Source organism: Lathamus discolor, chromosome 3 (assembly GCF_037157495.1).
Source record: "Lathamus discolor isolate bLatDis1 chromosome 3, bLatDis1.hap1, whole genome shotgun sequence".
Classification (NCBI taxonomy): Eukaryota; Metazoa; Chordata; class Aves; order Psittaciformes; family Psittacidae; genus Lathamus; species Lathamus discolor.
Window position 1 is genome coordinate 75,448,881 of NC_088886.1, and position 19,378 is coordinate 75,468,258.

Consider the following 19,378-nt stretch of genomic DNA (forward strand, 5'->3'; position numbering starts at 1 on the left):
AAGGCAAGAGTGGTTTTTCAAATTCCCATCTTATGCCATAACCTTCTTAAACAAAATGATGGTCCATGTCTTGAGGTTACTTATAACTCCACTGCTTCCACTTAAGTTATGCTGCTTTATGTTGCCTGGTTTTCTGACTCTTTGCATACACACATAATATTTTATTGTATGCTTTTAGTAAGTTAATTACTAATACATTAATACTTTGTTACATTGTTCTTTGTTAATATATTTTTAATGGCCAGTTCAAGTGACTAAGAACACTGAAAAATTGAGAATACTTCTTTTTTAAACATATCATCCAAATGTGAGAAGCAGAAAAAAAAAAAGTCAAATACCACATTACTTCTTTTTACAATTTCACATGCAGTCTGAGCCTGTTACTGTTTTTCAGACAGTTTTTCAGAATCTATCTATATTTACGTTTTTGTGTCATTTGTGTACATGCTTTTCAGTCCCTGACAAAATACCAGATGACATATCTCTTCAGTGGCTGCTGCTGATGTTTGTAATTTCTTTGAAGAGTGAGCACCCTTTAAAGACTGCAGGAGTTACTGCTGGACATACTTCCTCAAGTAAATACTTGGGTAGTTGATACAAGTAACTTACGAGCTTTCATTCCTTTTGAAAGGAAATTTTGTTAAGAAAACATAATACTAATTGTGATTTTTTTTTTTTTTTTTCTGAAATGGGTGTGTCCTGGGTTCAGCAGTAGCAGTCAATTTTTCTTCATCTTAGTAGCTGGTGCAGTGCTGCGTTTTCGACTTTCAGCCTGGGAACAGTGCTGATAACACTGTTCTAAGTTGCTGCTCAGCAATGTTTACTCTGACCAAGGACTTTCTGAGTCTCATGATCTGCCAGGGAGGAGGGGAACCCGGAAGGAAGCAGAGACAGGACACCTGACCCACACTAGCCAAAGAGGTACTCCATACCACAGCACGTCATGCCCAGTATATAAACTGGGGGCAGTTACCCGGAAGGGCTAGATTGCTGCTCGGGTTGGGCTGGGTATTAGTTGGCGGGTGGTGAGTAGTTGTTTTCTCTTCCCTTGTTATTTCCCTTATCATTATTATTGTTGGTGGTAGCAGTAGTGGTTTTGTGTTATACCTTAGTTACTGGACTGTTCTTATCTCAAGCCGTGGGAGCTACATTCTTTTGATTCTCCTCCCCATCCCTCCGTGAGCAGGGGAAGGTATTGGGGGGGAGTGAGCAAGCTGTTACGTGGTTTCTGGGTTGCTGGCTGGGCTTAAACCACAATAGGGTGTTACTGTGTGCTTTAATCTCTTCTCAGTAATTTATCTAAATGCAGTACAAACAATTTCCACACATTATTCCCATTTTGAATCCATTTTCAATGAAACTCTTACTGCACGTTTAACAGATTTGTTTCAGAACTTTATAAGTTAACAATTATGCACAGTCATACCAAGAACATTAGTTCAAAATGAGGGAGCTGCCACGTTGGTTCAACTATTTCTCCCCAGATAAACTTGATTTACCTAAGTCTACGAACATTTGGAATTAACATGGTGATGGGTACCAGTGCTGAGACTGCAGCCACAGGCAGACCTGAGCCGTATGTGGATTGTTTCTCGAGCAGCTGTTAAAGCCAGATGACAGTTTCACAGTCTGTCTTCCCTAGTAACCAGTGCTTCTCTTTAAAGCACTTACTTGTCCTATCCCTACATATTCTAAGGTGGAATGGCTTTAGGCTGACAGAGGGTACATTTAGAAAAATTTTTCACCATGAAGCTGGCAAGACACTGACACAAGGTACCCAGAGAAGCTGTGGCTGCCCTATCCCTGGCAGTGTTCAAGGCCAGGTTGGAGCAACCTGCTCTAGTGCAAAGTGTCGCTGCCTGTGGCAGCGGTGTTGGAACTGGATGAGCTTTAAGGTGCTTTCCAACCCAAACCATTCTGTGATTCTATGTATATATATCTACACCTCCTGTTACCGCATACGCATTTATCAGACAAATTCATGAACAAAGGGAGCAAATTACTCAAAGCATTAGCTAGCTTTCTGTAAGGCCCCTTTCTTCCACCTGAGAAGATGCAGTGTTGCAGGGATTCCTGAATGAATTCAGTTCATTCAGAGGCTGTGTGGAAGCCGCCCTTTTGCCGCGCACAGATACGACGTTAAATTAAGAAGCTGGGTGTTGTGATGTGAAGGAGGGAGGCAGACACTGAGCTAATGTTTTCTAAACAAGACAGAGAATCTGCCTGTGAGCTGCAGGAGGAGGATTCCATATCAAGTAAACAAATAATTGGTTTATTTGTCTGCTCTTTGTGCTCTTTTGCTTACTTAGAAGAAAGGTGGTTTGGGTTTTTTTTGGGTTTTCTTTTTTTCTGTGTGCTGATGAACAAAAGGGAGACTGTGATGCCATTCTAAAGAAAAGTACTGAAGATAACCTGCTGAGGAGGGCGTCCATTTCCCACTACAGTGTTATGCTGCAGGTAGTTGTGGTTTGTAACGCCTGAGTGATGAAGTCAGTCCATTCTCTGGCAGTCCAAAAAAGTGCCAGCAGACTATCAGCAACTGCTGTAAAAGTGAACTGTATTTTCTATGCTAATCCCACACCTATTTGAAGTCATTGGTAATGGCAATTAACTACATTATAGAATGGCTTTAAATTGTAAGAAAAAAAAAAGTATTGTTTTGTTTAGTTTATGAGAGAACTGCTGAAAACACGCACTGTAACCTGGTAGTTCTTCCTTTTAGTGTGGGAAAATTTCTACTCCTTTATAGTTTTCCACCTACATTTGAAGAAATTTTCTCTGATCTGAAAACTAAAAAAATTTGGCCTGATGTCATTATGTCTTAAACAAAGATTTTTAATAGCTAATATTTATTTTATAAAAGGCAAATAAAGTGATTTTATACTTTTCCAAGAAATTTATATGCACTACTCCTACACTGAAAATGTAGTAGTATCCAGTTCTGGAATGTCCCTACAGTGAATGTTTGGCTCACTGAAATCATTGCATAGGCTCACTCATCAACACTAGCATGAAATTCATTGTGAGGTGGTGCTTGCACATGTTTAGCCCTGAAACATGCAGGCAGTTTCTGTGGGTGAGCCGGATTTACCTGGCTGTTCTGTCTTCGCTGAGGTGTAGCAGTCTTACCTGCTTTCAACAACTTGAGCAGTTTTTCCACGATCGCTAGGTTGCGTCTGCAAGCGCACTCCAATTTAACCTCTGTTAATGTGTATCCTTAAATCTAAAAAATGTGGATTGTTTACTGTTAGGGCCGTTAATGAAAATAAACATGTAGATAGGGCAAAGACATGCCAATATGTGGAATCGAAGCTTTAGGAGACACTGAAATACAGCTATCCCAGTGCCTGCGTGGAAGTGGTTTGCCAGTGACACCAAGCCACCATATGCACCCACCCGGTAAACACTACGTACTGCGCTGGGGTTGCGTAAGGCAACAAGCGTCAGAACTAATGTGCTCCCAGCTCGGAGGGCTGAATGGTGGCCATCGCGGCGCGGTTTCCTTCCCTTGGTAACCTATCCGAAGGCCACAGCCCGGTTCTCCCTCCCCTCTGCCCGGCAGCAGGCCTCAACCGCCATCAGCAGGTAGGAACGGCGAGGCTCCTGAAGACGGCAGCCAGCACACACACCTGCCGTCCTCCGCAGGGCTTCGAGGCCGGGCCGCAGGCGGCAGCGGTCTCTCCCTCACCGCGGCTCCCGCACCGCCGGCTCCTTCCCAGACCCGCGTGTCAGCGGCACCACGGCCCCTCCCGCCAACAGGCCCCGCCTCCCCCACATCCGGGGGCGGGGCGGGCGGGCGCCTGCTGAGCCGGCTGCCGCCGCGCGCGCGGGGAGGCTCGCTCGCTCTTGCTGTCGCGCCGCCGCCGGAGCCGCCGCTGCTCCCGGCTTCCCGTCCACGGCCTTACCCGCAATATGCCTCCGCTGCCCTCGGGCTGCTCGCCATGCTGGGGACCTGCGGGCGCCTCTCCTCCCTGCTCCTGGGGCTGGCGGCCGCGATGCTGATGCCGCTGCTGCTGTTGGTGCGGCCGCCTCCCGTCGACGCTGGGGCTGCCACACACCCGCTGCAGCAGCTGGCGGCGCTGCCGATGGGGGCCCCTGCCGCGGCGCCGGCGGCCTCAGGTACGGATTCCCCCCGCGTTCCCAGTGCCGGGCGGATGCCTCTGTTTCCTGTCCTCCTTGTGGAGACTGCTTCTGGCGGGGCCGCCCGCTGCGATCCTCTTCTCCCGGGGCCGGCGTCCCCCTCACGGCTCCTGCCGAGTTGCCGAGGGGCGTGTTGCTTCGAGCCGGTGCTAGCCTGTGCATTCCGAGCGTTGCGCTGCCGTGCGAGGGCCGGGCTTTGTTTTTAATGAAGCAGGTAGCGGAGCCGTGGAGGCTGCTGCTGCGGGGAGAGCAGGATCCATCTTTAATATCATAAGATCTGTATGCAGCTGCCGTAGCATGTCACCAGTAGTCGTGTTTGTGCCCCAGCTCTGGAGATACTCAAGTGCCAGGCAAAAGGGCTCCGGGGAAGCGGGGCTTTACCCATTCTCGATTGCTGGTAGGAGTCACCAGAGCGAGAGATGTGTGTGTATATATGTGTGTGTATATATATATATATATAGTACAAAAATATTTATTATACACATGCATTTTTGTATATCTATTTATATCAATATAAAAATAAATGAAACCCAGATGGTAACATTGGCAAGTGTCATAAGCCTATCAAAGGAGAGATGGGGCTGCTGAGCTCATTAGTTTTTGCGTCTCCTCTGCAGAATGAGGAAATACGATGTTCTTTCAACAGCTGAGAGTATCAAAATAATGCGCTTATTTCAGCTTTAGGCCTTGGTGTTATAGTCAAACTGCCTTGGTAGAACTGGGTCAAGTGATAAGGTTCTGTCATCTGGCTTAAAAAAATACCTGTGCATTTTGAAGTGTTACTGGCACAAATTAGGATAAAAGCCCAGTATTTTTCTTGACATGCTGCCTTTCACCAAAGAATTTCAAAATGGTTTCAAACATGAATTATTGAAGACCCTTCATCACTGAGGCTCTAAGCACATCACTAGAGCTTATGTTTCTTTTTTAAGGTATATATGCATGTTTCTATTTCCAGTTGACTTCAGGAAAGTATAAAATGTGCTTAATTTTAGGCATATGGTTAGTATTTTGCTGAATCAAAGCAAATTTACAAGGCTGCTGAAGTGTGTATGTTTATTAGGAAATACAAGCAAAGGCATTGAGTTATGTCTTGATGTAGAGCTATAAACTAGATTTGGTAGATTATCAACACATTCTTAAAATGCCTTAATTTGCCTTTTGGTTTCTTGTGTGGGTTTGGGTTTTCAAGGTTTTTTTTTTTGTTTTCTTTGTTGTTTTGGTTTTATGGTGTTTTTTTTCTCAAATGCGTAACTATAGGACTTTAAAGGAGGGTATTTGATGTACAGCTTGGTTCTTGTTTTTCTTCTTGGACTGATGTTTTTTTCATTATTTTCATTGTTTTCATTATTCTGTTTCTTACCATGCTTGTAGCAGAATATACGATGAATCACCCACCAGCAAACCCCACTTAGAAATTGGCAGCGTTTCTAGCTTGGGCAGTGAACATTTTGCTCATTAAAAATTGAGTGCCCCCCAAAAAGGGACAGTTTTTGTAATTTGATGATCCTCTTTGGTTTCACGGATTGCTTTATTTCCAAGAAGCTCTAATACCTTATTGCCTTCAGCCATGGCTAAAATCTTTGTTGGTACCAGTTTGATGCTGATGCTATTGGTTTGCTGCTGTTGCTGCTGCAGACCTATGTGCCTCGTTGCTGTTGCTTTCTTTTATTTTCTTTTTTTGCTTCATAGGTTTTGAGGTACTAGAGTCCTGGAAGTGTTTTAGAGTATGCAGCTTTCATGATCAGTCCCAATTTATGAATGTGAAAAATTATAATTTAAATTTATGCTCAGCATTTGTTTATGTTATGTTTAAATACAAGTTAAAGCTTTATTTCACTTTTTGGTTAGCTTTCTAAATGATCTTGATTAATTTCTTTCATAAAAAATTGTAAAAGCTAGTAGTGATTAATCTTTTAAAAAGGCAAACTAATCTCTGCTACAAAACTTTCATTATTCTGAAGAAGCTGCTAAGCACCTTTGGGTTTTGTATGGTATTTCCTTTCAGTAAGGCGAGTAAGTAATTTTTTGCTAAATGAACATTTCTGAAATTTTAAAAAGGAAGAACCTGGCTGCAGACATGTATTTTTGAGCTACTAGATGTCTTTTTTTCCATTAAATTATCTTTTGATGGTTTATAGCCGAAAGGTAGGCAGGATAAATTGCTGTTGCCTTTCCAGCAGAAGACTGGTAGCAGAGTAATCCCTAAGGGGAATGCTCTGAAGAGGCCACTCCTGAAGCAGCTGCAGGTCCTGTGGTGGGAACTGCCAGGCTAGCAGTAGCTTCTGGAAGTAAGGAGGAGTTTGGCTGATTTTGGATTTATGACATGTGTTTGTGACCCCAGTGTTGCTGGAGTGAAGAAGCTTTATCCACCAAAAAATAAGGCGTATGCAGAGCTAAGGCTGGAGTTCACAACCTTTTGTCATTTGACATTCCTGTATGGATGTGCCTGTTCTTTTGAACCTAGTTATACAGTTTTACAGATCAGTTCCCTCCTGGATTAACAGACTTTGGCTAGTGTTGCTATTATGCTGTCTGAGAAGAAATGCAAGTCAGCACAGCTGGATACAAAGATTTGGAGTGCAGATTCTACTGCTGACATGTAAATGCAGCAATGAGAGAAGGTAGTTGCACATCATGACTGAATAGAATTGGTTTTGTTCATCTCCTGTTTCTTCTTCCTTAAAAAAAACAACAAACTTACCACTGCCAAAAGAAGTAAGTAAATTCTAAAGACAAGGCAGAGATGTGCCTTGTGTCACAGTTTATGGAGTTACTCTGACTCATGTTATCTAACAGATGTAACTGTTCTTCAAAATTTTAGGAAAAAATATTTGGGGAGAGAAGAATGCGTCTGTGGCTAGGGTGTTTGCTGAAGTGGAGAACTCTTGGTTCTCTGTTAAATTCATAGTGAGTTTTTGCATTTTCTGTGTGGCAGTTTAGAAGTCTGCACTGTGGTGTGCAGAAGTGATTAAAGAATATTCACCAGGAGCTTTGACTACTCAGCACAGAAATCAGCAGGCTTGAGAACAGAATTCAGTAAATATAGTCCTGGCTTTAATCCAGGCAAAGTTGGCTTTGTTTCCCTTGTTCCCTTTTGCTTATCTTTATAGGAGATGTGTTCTTTAATGCTTAAAAAGCTTGAAGATATTCTGGATGTAGTGCATTGTTATTCTCCTTATACTGCAGATACCGTGCAATAAACAGCATGGAGACCACTAATTGAGTGATACTTCACTGCATCAGCTTCATGGCAGATCTCACATATACTGAGTGAGCAAGATTCTTCTGGAAAAAACAGCAGTTGTGTAAATAGAAGCTGTCATGTTATGCATAGACAGCACATAGGACAACATACACCATTGTATTACCACAGAATGACTTCCCATTGTATTTGTTGTATACCATTCCCAGTCCGCTTCACATTCCAGAATTCAGGAAAAAAAAATATTTTGCCACTATTTTATTTTAGGCAGGTGGCTTTGCATAGGATGGGAAGATTAGCTTGATTTTTGGCAGGTGAAATTAAATAAGTGCTAACATTTAGGAATGGTGCTGAGCAAAGGAGAGGAGAGAATGGCAATCACTGTGCATATTTCTACAGTTAGTTCTCTTTGTTGAGACAGGTGAGAAATATGTGATTGTTGGCAAACCCAAAAGAGAATAAGAGATTACTTACGTACCTGTTGGAAGCAATATCACTGTCTGGATGCTACCTGTTGAATTTGATTCTGTGCCCATTTCCCAATATTACCTGCTTGCATGTGTTGATAAGTTGCTATCTAATGCAAAGCAGTGTTCTAGATAAGAGATTTCTAGTTAAGCTTGTTTTAAAGTCTTGTACATTGTCTTATTCTTCCTGATCATTCAAGGAGGAGATACCTTTCTCCTGCTTCTTTTTTCTGAGATAGTGGAAGAGAAATATTTCTCTGATGCATCTTTGTGTGACTTGCTGCTTTTCTTATCTTTGTTTTCAATGTTTCTAGTTGTGAAATATTTTTCCTAATGGCATGTATATTGGTGTGTAGGTGGCACTTACGTATTTAGACGAGTATTTGGTTTTGATATCTTGTTCTGGTTTTGAATTTGAGCAATACATAATGATGCAGTTAAAAATGGTGCTGTGTGGCTGGCTTGTTTGTTGCTTGGAGGAACAACTTTTACGATTTAGTGTCTCTATAGTCACTGGGTAGGGGATTAGTACAGCAGCAAGAAATCCAGTTCTGTTCTGGAGATTCTGTAGCAGTCAAATACAAACACCAAGAAAATTAGTGAGAAGTTAAAAGCCATATAGGAGATTCTGTAGCATTCCTATAAAGAAGGAAATTCACTAGTTTTCATGGCTGAGTGATTACATAGAATACAGTTCCTGTTTAAGAGGTAAGGGCTGTCTAGCTAGTGGCTTCTGAGCAGCACTGGGGTTAATTGTTTTATACAGCCGGCAACATAACCTTCTTATCCAGTAGGTATTGGAATATAACCTGGTCAGGGAAAAAATCTATTTTTAGGTTGTCAAAGCTAATGGGTTAAATTGTAGTAACTGTTTTCTATTTGGACATGGAAGAGATGGATTGCAGTCTTTAAAATAAAACTTCTGATTTGTTTTAGATACATCAGATGTAACCATTTGTTAGGAATCAATGTTGTTTCTTATATGAAGAACTTTAATTAAATTTTGCAAACCTGGCTTTCCATCTGGTAAAAAATAATTCTTTAATTATGAAATAGAACTCCAAAAGTGTTACATGTGCACCCCAGCAAAAAGGTTCTCCAGCTGTGGGAATTTTCTCAGCATTCTCAGCCTATGGGATTTGTGAGAATTGTTTCTCAGTTAGGTGGGAAAGTAGAGAAAGAATGTAAGAACTAGACTTGTCCTGATTTATTGAAGCTGATGTTCTTAAGTGACTTAGCTTTCTGTGCTGATCTAAGGCTTAATGGTACATTGGAATATCAGGATAGGCATTAGGACACTGGTGATAAAGCATCTGAAGTTTGATACAGAAGTGAATAATGAAAATAAAATAGTCACGGATAATTTCATTTATTAGTCCACATGTTCCATGATTTAGGTCACTCAGTTGCTAACACAAGAAAAAAAGGAGTTTGGGGTTTTCCATGGTAGATCACAAATGAAAAAGTAAGTATTTTTATTTTTGAGAATCAATATAAACAAAAAAGCACTGAGAAATTCTGAAGAGGTAGGCAACTCTTCTGTGTTCATAGCTTCATGTGAGCTTGTAATATATCATACAGCATCATGCTCTGTACTTCAGAAAACTTCAATAAACTTAATAGTAGCTTTCATTAGAAAAAACAGAGAGACAAGGGCAGAAATGTGATTTAGCTTTTATGGAAATGGGACGCACAGTTACACAGTGTGAAGTGGCAGGAAACAGGAGTAATCAGTGATGAGAGGAAGCTACCTATTGCAAGGTGGGTTTTTTTTTTTGCAGGTTTTGTTTTGTCAGTTTCATTACTTCTTGTCAATCTGTTGGCAGAATATGTATTATCAAAAGCCAATTGATATGTAAAAACATTCACAGAATTGCTGTCAGGCTAAGAAAAAGGCAGTTTCAGAATTTGGAATGCAACTGCTGTCTGGGTCCCTGGGGATCTGTAGCATGCTTTCTCTGTGAACTAGCTCAGTAGATGAAACCTTTGAAGACAGAGGCAAAGATCTGAGAGGAAAGCTTATTTGAAATAAACCCAATTTTTGTCAAACTTGAAAAAATAGAGCAGGTTACTTTGTTGTCTTGAAAGCTGAATATTTCTATGTTTGTTATACCCTTTTGTAATGAATGGGGCTTTGAGGCACAATGTGACAAGAGCAGATGAGTCCTTTATTAGTCTTGGTACTTCATTGAATTCCTAATTCATAATCTTGCAATCTGGTGTGCTGTAGGAGCACCCAGATCCCATGACCTAAAATCTCCATTGCATCATAGGGGTTAGCGTACTATCGAATAATGCTTCTGTGTTCAGCAGGATGAAACTACCAGATACAACTCCTTCTGCCTATCTTGCTAGAGGTGGTTCAGCACACCTCATGTGTGCTCCTAAACTGTCATTTTCCATGCAAGTCTACAAGAAGTTGCATTCAGCAGGCTGAAAAGCAGCTATTGTGTTTCTTGCTTTGTTTTTTCTGGCACTAGTTGTAGAGAAAGCATGAAATTTGAAAGCAATTTTCATGCTAGCACATGATGAAGGGAGGATGTGAGTATGCACAGCTTTACAAGCAGCAGTATGAAAGCGTATTTGATGAAATACCCTGTGCTAGGGAATTTACAGTTAGAAAGTTCAAGAGAATGAATTAAACTTCAGGAGTGCCCTCTTGCTGTTTAGCTAGTAGGGGAAATGTCACTCAAGCTCTTATTTTCAATTGGAATAGGCACTCCAGATCCATCCAGCAGAACAGCTGGGTCCGTGTGAAAGGGCAGGTCTTCCAAATCATGGCTGATACTGTAGCACAGGCAGAACATATGCTCATACAGTCCCATCACATCTCCTGTTCACATATGACAAAGAGTCTGTACAGAGAGTAACCTTTGGTGAATGTATTGCCCTTATTCTGGGAGTGACATAGATCAGAAGGGGATAATGCTTAGACCTTCCATATGAGAGAGCATACATGTACTGTAGTGTGAGCAGGTTCTTGTCACTAGGTGATAAACATCAACAGGCATGGTTCAGTATGTGTGGAGGACAGTCCAAAAGCACCAGTTACCTTAAATATGGCTTCTTAGGCAGAACACAAGACTATCATACAGCACCAGCAGTTTTGTTAAGTAAAACACTACTGCATGCTGAGAGTTTTGCAAGCAATTATCAGCTCTCTTTAGATGATGTGAAGAAAAATCTTCTCCCGTTGGACCAGCAGCCATAACCTTCCAAATGATTCTGATTGCCCTGTGATTGTAAACATATTATGTGTTCTTGTAAACAGAATACTGACAGGTCTGCAGTTTATGGTACATAGAATTGTTGAGGTGGAAAAAACTTTTAAGATCATAGAGTTCAAACATTAACCTAACATTGCCAACCCACCACTAAACCATGTCCTTTAAATGCCACATCTACACAACTTTCAAATACCTCCAGGGATGGTGATTCCACCACTTCCCTGGTTAGCCTTTTCTAGTGCTTGACAACCCTTTTGGTGAAGGAATTTTTCCTAATTCCAAGTCTAAACCTCCCCTGGAACAACTTAAGGCCATTTTGCCTTATCGCATTGCTTGCTGGGAGAAGAAGCAAACACCCATCTCACTACAACCACCTGAAAGGAGCAATAAGAAACTTTTTTATTATCTTTTACAGCAATAGCCAGGTTAAGTTATAGTTGGGCTTTGGCCTTTTTAGTTTTCTCCCTGCAGAACCTCATGACATCTGAGACAACAGACCAAAGGACCTCACTAGCACACCATCCCTCAAACACTGGTGTGTTGTTCCTAGGCTTATCACCAGCAAGCCTGGTTTTCATAGAATCAGAATAGTTAGGGTTAGAAAGCACCTTAAGATCATCTAGTTCCGTCCCCCTGCCACGGGCAGGGACACCTCGCACTAGACCATGTTGCTCAATCTAATTTGAAGCTCTCTTGAGGAGCCCTGCAGTTGAGGGTAGAAGAATACAGGTAGCATGGGAACTTGACAGGATTCATGCTTCCACCTGGTGGGCTTTCGGGGTAAAGCATGCACAGACAAAAGGATCTTTGCATAGGCGTTGTTGGGGCAGCATATGTGTGTTCCTGTCTGATGTAGTTTCTGGGACTATCCTGTGCGACCTGCTGGCATTGACGGGGCTAGGGAATGATGTTCTTTCCTGTTTTATTTGCCTTATTTTCTTCCCCCTCAATTTCTTGTCCTTCTTCCTTGAAGTTGTGATTATGCTTCATCGTGTGTGTTCAAAAACAGTCTCCACTGACTGAAAGACCTAAGTCAGACTTCACGGCACAGTTTTTATCTTTTACAATGTGGAAATGAGACAGTTGAAGGAAATGGATTATGAGGTCAGTTTGTACTGCTGGACTTTCTACATGACCCATGTTGCTTCTGCATTCTGCATTTGCTGTTGATAGCACTGGGTACCTAAGATAGTGCAGTTCTACCAGTGAAAGAGGCAAGAGGTGGCATGTCATTGAGATTACATGGAAATAAATTGTTACTTTTGGTGGGTTAGAGAGAGGGGGGAAAAAAAATCATATCCCTCTACCTTCTGACTTTCCTTGTATCATTTTGAAATATTTGGTGATTTTGGTGTGGATCTTATGTGAACTGCTGGTAGCTATAGCAGGTTAACCTGCAAATAGCTGTGGGAGGGAGCGGGGTTTTTTGTGTTGAATATGATGCAGTGTTTACAGGTATGAGTGTGAGGCACATATTGAGCCATGTGCATTAGGAGGTCATGAAGCAGCAAAATACAGAGATTCTGGGAACTGCTTCAACATGTGTCCAGCATACTCTCTTTGAAGTGCATTATTGACATGACCACTGCACCCCAAAAGCACTCAGAAGTCTGTAGAGTGTCGTTCGATTAATGAGTGCTTTGGCTTGTACAGCTGAGTGTTTGCCTGAGTGCCTTTACTGAACACAATGCAGTTATAGCTATCAGTGACCCAGTATGAGGCATTTTATTTTGGAGGAAAAACTTGAATTAGGTGTGTTGGGGTTTTTTTTTGTTTGTTTGTTCTGTTGCTGGGTTTTTTAGAAACTAAAAAGTTTCTAGGTGGTCTTTAATAGTTTGTTTGCCTCTCCTGAAATGTTTTCTTTTGGTTTACATCCTTTTATGTCTTTATTTCTCATTAATCTTTTACCTGTATTCAACAATTGATCTTTCCCACTGGAGTATCCATGTTGCTTTCAGGTTTCATGTTGCAGGTTACTTCATTTGCAGGTGTGAGTGACCCTTTCATTAGTCAAACTGATCTTACTTTCAGAATTATCGATGTTTCTGTTTTCATTGACTGCAAATGTTACCAAGTAAGGCTGTGCAAGATAAAGTGTATCTGTTCATCCCATTTCACTAATAGAATATAGAATTTACATCAGGTTGTGAGCCCCAAATTGGTAGGATGCTGTACTCCTACTAAAATATCCAGCCAGATTTGCTAAGTGTAATAAAATTAGCATCTGATATAAACTGCAGTCAAGTGAAGATGATGTTTATTCTGCATGGATTTTTCCTTTCAGTGTTTTCTGTGATTTTAAAGTAACTGTGAGCATCTGGAATCATGAAGATTATTTAGGCTGGAGGGGATATAAGGAGTGCTCTATGCTTTAAGCATGTTTGACACTGAATTCACACATGGGATTCGTTTCCTGTCAGGCCACGAAAGCTTCCAAGAATGGAGAATCTCTCTGGACAGCTGTAGCTCAGTAGCACTCAGCTGCTTGCTCATCCTCCCCCTTCCCACCTCCAGGTGGTATGGGGAGGAGAATCGGAAAAATGTAAACCCTACAGGTTGAGATTAAAACAGTTTAATAACTGAAGTACAATATAATACTACTACCAATAATAATGATAAGGGAAATAACAAGGGGAGGAAATGTAAAACGAAGAAGGGAAAGGCAAAAAAACAGTAAACTGAAGTGATGCGCAGTACAATTGCTCACTACCTGCTGGGACCCAGCCAAACCAAAGCAGCGATCAGTCCCTTCTGGGTAACTCTCCCCAGTTTATACACTGGGCATGATGTGAGGTGGTATGGAATACCCCTTTGAGTAATTAGGGTCAGGTGTCCTGTTTCTGCTCCCTTCTGACTTCTTGTGCCTCTCCTCATGGCAGAGCATGAGAAAATGAAAAGACCTTGACCAGGGTAAGCGGTACTGAGCAACAACTGAAACATCGGTCTGTTATCAGCATTATTCCCAGACTAAAGCCAAAACATGGCACTGTACCAGCTACTAGAAAGAAAATTAACTGTATCCCAGCCAAAACCAGGATAGCAGCCTATTCCAATGGTTGTTTACCCTGAGAAAGAAAAGAAATTTACTCATGTCCAGCCAGATCCCTGCAATTTTTGACTGTTGCCTTTTGTCCTGCTGCACGTCTTGACAGAGAACTTGGCTCTGTCTTCTGGGTAAATTCGTGGGTTCGTAAATTCGAAGGCTGTTGTTTAGGTCCCCGAAAGTCTTTCCTTTGTGAGGCTTAACAAGGCTAACTTCTTCTGTGGGTCCAAAACTGAATGCAGTTCCCAGATGTAGTCGAGCAAGTGCTAAATGGAAGGGGTTACTTGTCTTGCTCTATTTGTTGTGCTTCTTTTGGTACCTCTGCAGTGTGCTGTTTGCCTTCATCTCTTCCAAGGTGCACTCCTGGCATGTTTAGCTTATTGCTCGCCAGGACTCCCTTATGTTTTCAGCAGAGCTACTACACTATCGCTCAGTCTCCTGCAGGTATTGCTGGAAGGGGTCAGATGCATCATCTTGTATTTGTCCCTGTTGAATTTCACAAGGTTCTTGTTGGCTCGTATCACTGCATATTGATTGCATCCTCAGCTCATTATCGTCCACAGACATTTTGTCCCCTCCTCAAATGACTGACTTTGTGCTAGTATGTGACTGGTGTGTCAGCTGCTACTGTTTCTCTTGAAACATCTGCATTTCATTTTGGGTGGACTGTTTTCTTCTAATGTGTGTAAATTAGAAGAAAGTAGGATTATATCCTCTCCTGCAGATAAGGGGTTGTTTTATATAGATGATGTATGCATTTGGTGATGCAGAGGGTTAACCAATGTACAAAGGGGTTAGAGGAATTCGCTTGCTTAAACAAAAGTGTTGTCTGTTGTAAACACCTATCATGCCTACTAAGCAGAACAAATGGCATAAACTACTGTTAAGGGAAGAAGCAGAGGCCTGGTTCTATTGATAAGCAACTATTGATAAGAAAAGCAGACACCTGAGTCTATTGATAAGGGGGAGAAGCAGATGGTTTATGGCTGGGATACCCACCAAACCCTAGGGCTATGAGTGAAGATTAAAAGGTGAAAAGTTTAAAAAGAGGAAGACTCATTTACTTCATCTTGAAGAACCCTGCCCACAGGAGGAAGACTCATTTACTTCATCTTGAGACCCCTGCCCATGACCAGAGGGGGGCACTGCGCAGGCGCAAAGGACCTTCTAGCTCATTATAATACGAAGCGGGGATAGATACTAAATATGTATAGGCGTATCAGTAATCTAATGCATATGTATACTTTAAGAGAATAAATGTAGAGGTAAAAACGACCCTGGGTGTGCATAGTTTGGAGGAGCTATCCCCATGCACCTCAGCGCTGAATAAAAACCATACCTACTTTACAACTTTAACAAGGTGCGGAGTCAATCCGTGTATCATTTGGCTCAGCCTGTTGAAATCAATACTGGTGCATGGCATGGACTTCGGTTCTGAAATTTGGGGAAGAAACCAAATTATTTGTTATGACTTATTAATAATAACCTTTATGGGCAAGCTTCTCAAATGAAATTGGAACATTCTCATGTAAGTTATTTTCTGTGAGATAGCAAATCTGGTTGATAATTTGTCTGTGCTAATGTAAGCTAAAGTAGGAAGAAGTTCAATGATGTCAAAATATTTCAAAGTATTTTGCTGGAATAAATAAGGAGATGCTTGTCCCTACCAACTATTATAGACACTAGTGGAATTATAAAATGCTTTCTCAGGTCATTGTGGATAATAATTTTCCTTTGTTTTGAAGACTTTCATTAAGTGACTGAACAGGAGAAATTATTATGTTGCGTAAATGCAGGACATCAGTAGAGCATGTGTTTGGAACAATAGAAACTGTTAATAATATAAATTATGCCTTGTGATAAATATCACAGGAGCTTGTTTCGTTGCCTGTGAGAGCAAGGAAGAAAACTTACTCTCATTGGGCTGAAGGAGAGATTTTCTTTGGATTATGGATCATGGATGTTGAGAAAATCCTCTAACTAAATTGACAGGCCTAGCAAAACATTTGTATGCATAGTTTTGGTGCAGTGTGGGCAAGAGAATCTATCATTCCCCTCTTTTTTTAAACTTTGTTTATGGCATCTGTGAAATTTTACTTAGTTCAAATTAGTAGGACTCTGCAGTCATTTTAATCAGCAATCATTTTTCTGAAAACTAATGTAATTTATTGTTGGTTTGTGATTTTTTGATTGTTCATCTCATGAAACTCAACCTTAATAAAAAATTATGTATGAAAGAGATACTAGGTTGTAGGTTGTTCTTGTTATGTTGCTGCAGTATGTATTTCCTAACTAGTGCGTTAAAAAAATCCCCATCCCACATGTACAGGACTACAGTTAGGACATGCTGACCTGCAACCTTTCAACTGTATTTTCTCCATATTTGTCTTTACACACTGGCATTCTTCCAAGGTTTTTGAGGGCCTTTTTGCATAAGTGAAAGATAAACGCTGCAAATATCTTTCTTTAAGCAGTAGTATGAGATTTCACAGCTTTTGGGGGAGAGTATTTTCAGTGTAGTGATGAGCACGTTACTGAATAATGTCACTGAATGCATCAGTAGTTTTACTTTGTGAATGGTGAGTAATGTGCACTGACATTTGAGTTACTAGTTCGTAGGTTGTATTATGCCACTCTGAGGTTATACAGGCATATCTGTCTTAAGGTTAAAACCTTCAGGACATTGAATGTCATACGTGAAGAGGGTACTGCTTTGTTTTCATGTGGGTTTTTTTTTTTTGTCCATTCTACCAAATTAAGGAGATGTTTGAACTTGCAGAGATTTTTTTCAGCTAATTCCACTGAGTAGCCACCACTAAGAATTACATGAGACAAATCCTGTACCTATCCCATTAGGTTAAAAAAAAAGAAAAAAAAAAAGGATTATTCATGCTACAGGGTTACTGAAATATTCTTCTGATATCCATTAAAGGGTAAATTAGACAAATCATTAGAACGTCTCTGTAAGAAAGAGAAGAAATTCCCTATGAGAAATGGTCTCATTTGTCAAGGAGATGATGCTGAATGATTTTTTTGTTTGTTTGGTTTTTGTTTACATAATGAAGGTTTGATTGTGAAGGTGGTAAGTGGGAAATGCATGTTGTTTGCTTATCCCCTAATAGGTCTTGAGGGTATATAATACAGTGTATTTCAGGTAGCATATTTAAAACAGAATATTATGCAGATTCTAATATTTCCTTTCTGTACTTTTCCCCAGTATTCTAAACCAAAGTGTGAATTTTTAATATTCACTTTTTGATTCTCTCAATACTGATGCAAGGTAGAATGCATCAGTCATTTAAAAAAATACAGGCAGTCATTAAAAAAAATAATGAAAGAACAGCATTACAGGTTTATTATCAGACAGTGAGGAAGCTGAGATAAAAAACCAGTCTTATAATGGCCTCTGAAATGCCTGGGCAAAGGTGTTCTGTTTTATAGGCTTCAGGAGCTCTATTGCTGATACATACTTGCTTATTTAAATCTCTTTCACTTGCAAATTCATCTTGAATTGATATTTGAGTTTTACTTATTTTTGGTCTTGTGGTATTAATAATTTATCTCTGATAAGATTACAGAAGATGATATTTAAAATAAATAAATCCTAAATAAGAGAAGCTGCAGATTGTGGCATTTAATTTTGTCTGCTTCATATGTCCCTTGCCACAGGAAGGTGAATTTCTCAGCTTCCATCTTCCATGGTAACCAGAGTTCTGAGAACCAGGCTGGCTGATGCAACAAAATAGCAGGAAATAAAAAGGCAAAGTTGCTATGGTAATCGTAATAGTAGTTGTCAGAGCTTCACTAGCAGGTGTCAGTTCTGAATTTAGTTGAAATTCCTTATTATTTATGCCAATAGACAAATACAGCAAGATGTGAAACACAGTTCCGTACTGAAAATTCAGGTTTGTTGTTATCTTGTGAGTTCTCATGTTTTGTCTTGAGTGGTGAAACATTCCAATTTTAATGTGTGAGTTGAACAAAGGCGGCATCTAATAGTAAAAAACCACCATGAAACTAGTTACCCAGTGAGTACCTTACAGCAGTACATGATACGCACTTAAAAATACTCTAGTGGATGTTTTTTAGTGACGTATGTGTAGCACACAGTGATAAATGGATACAGGCAAAAAAATACCATCTAAATGTCATAGCGGATTTCATGTTCAAGTCTCATAGCTCTTGCTTAGGTAGCCTGGAAAAGTGCTTGAAGGGTAATGCTTGATTTCTGTCTATTTTATATGTCTTACTAGGTGCACTTGGAAGTGTTCAGGGGTATGTTGCCATTGGATAAGTGAGTTGTTAAGCAGCTTTATGGATTAGTCTGATGACATTCTTGCATAGTTTTTGCAAGCATGATCATTCTGGCAGGGTGTTTGTTGATTGTGCAGTACAACTTGAAGGGCACAGCCTATAATGATCTGTGTTATTTTATTGATTTTGCAGACCATTAATTTCATCAATATTTGGCTTGTGTCAACATTTGTGGAATGAATACTATGCTTACTCAGTTTTTTCTGCATCTGGTCTGAGATCTTGGTTTGGAAGTGTAACCACTTGCAATGATATTACTCAGCTGTAGAAGAGGGCTGTTGTGTTTGTTGTTTTTATTTGTTTACTTAAATAACTCATTAAATCAGTCCACTCTTGCATACAACAGATCTTAAAATAGAAAAAACTGAAATGTTAATTTACCTGTGCTATAGTACAGATTTTGAAGGCTAAGGCTGTCCAGATAATAAAATGATCCAAATCAAGTACTATAATTATAAGCACTAAAAATCTTGCATGTTTGTGAAGTGTGGTAATTATTTTTTTATACAGAGCCTTGGGCGACATGGTCTGGTGAGAGGCGTCCCTTCCCACCGCAGGGGGGGTTGGAACTCCATGACCTTAAGGTCCTTTCCAACCCTAACCGTTCTATGGTTCTATGAACTGAAGGTAGTGCTGCAGTCTGTGTCTGTAAAAGTGTGTAACAGAGGTAGTTAGCTTTAATATTAGGTAATGTCTGTTTGAAAAATATTAGGAGTTTCTAAACTCTCACTTCTCTGAAGAATTAGCACCAGGCAAGTACATCCTCTATCAAAATGTGATAGCTGAAGTTTGAAGCTGGCCATATTCAGTCCTGGTTAAATTTAACCTTTCTTTTAAGTTGCTTCTGAATTTGGAGGAACCAATTCAAGAACTTGTGGGAAATTCAGTTTGTTGATTTACACTGACCTGATGACTGTTCACGAGTTTGAAAGTCATTGCAGTGCCTAAGTACTGATGAGACATGAATTAAACTAATATTTGA

The 19,378-nt window shown here is 40.4% G+C and overlaps 1 protein-coding gene across 3 annotated transcripts in view; it reads left to right on the forward strand.

The window, feature by feature from the left end:
- Positions 1–3,844: 3,844 nt before the first annotated feature.
- FAM171B (family with sequence similarity 171 member B) overlaps positions 3,845–19,378 on the forward strand; it is a 191,242-nt gene continuing 175,708 nt past the window's right edge. For 2 of the 3 annotated variants that reach the window (XM_065669861.1, XM_065669862.1), the window contains exon 1: positions 3,874–4,119. In XM_065669861.1, the coding sequence (XP_065525933.1) occupies positions 3,942–4,119 (178 nt within the window). In that variant the 5' untranslated portion in view covers positions 3,874–3,941. Of the gene's footprint in view, positions 4,120–19,378 lie in introns of all 3 variants that reach the window. The other variant, XM_065669863.1, reaches the window with a different exon arrangement.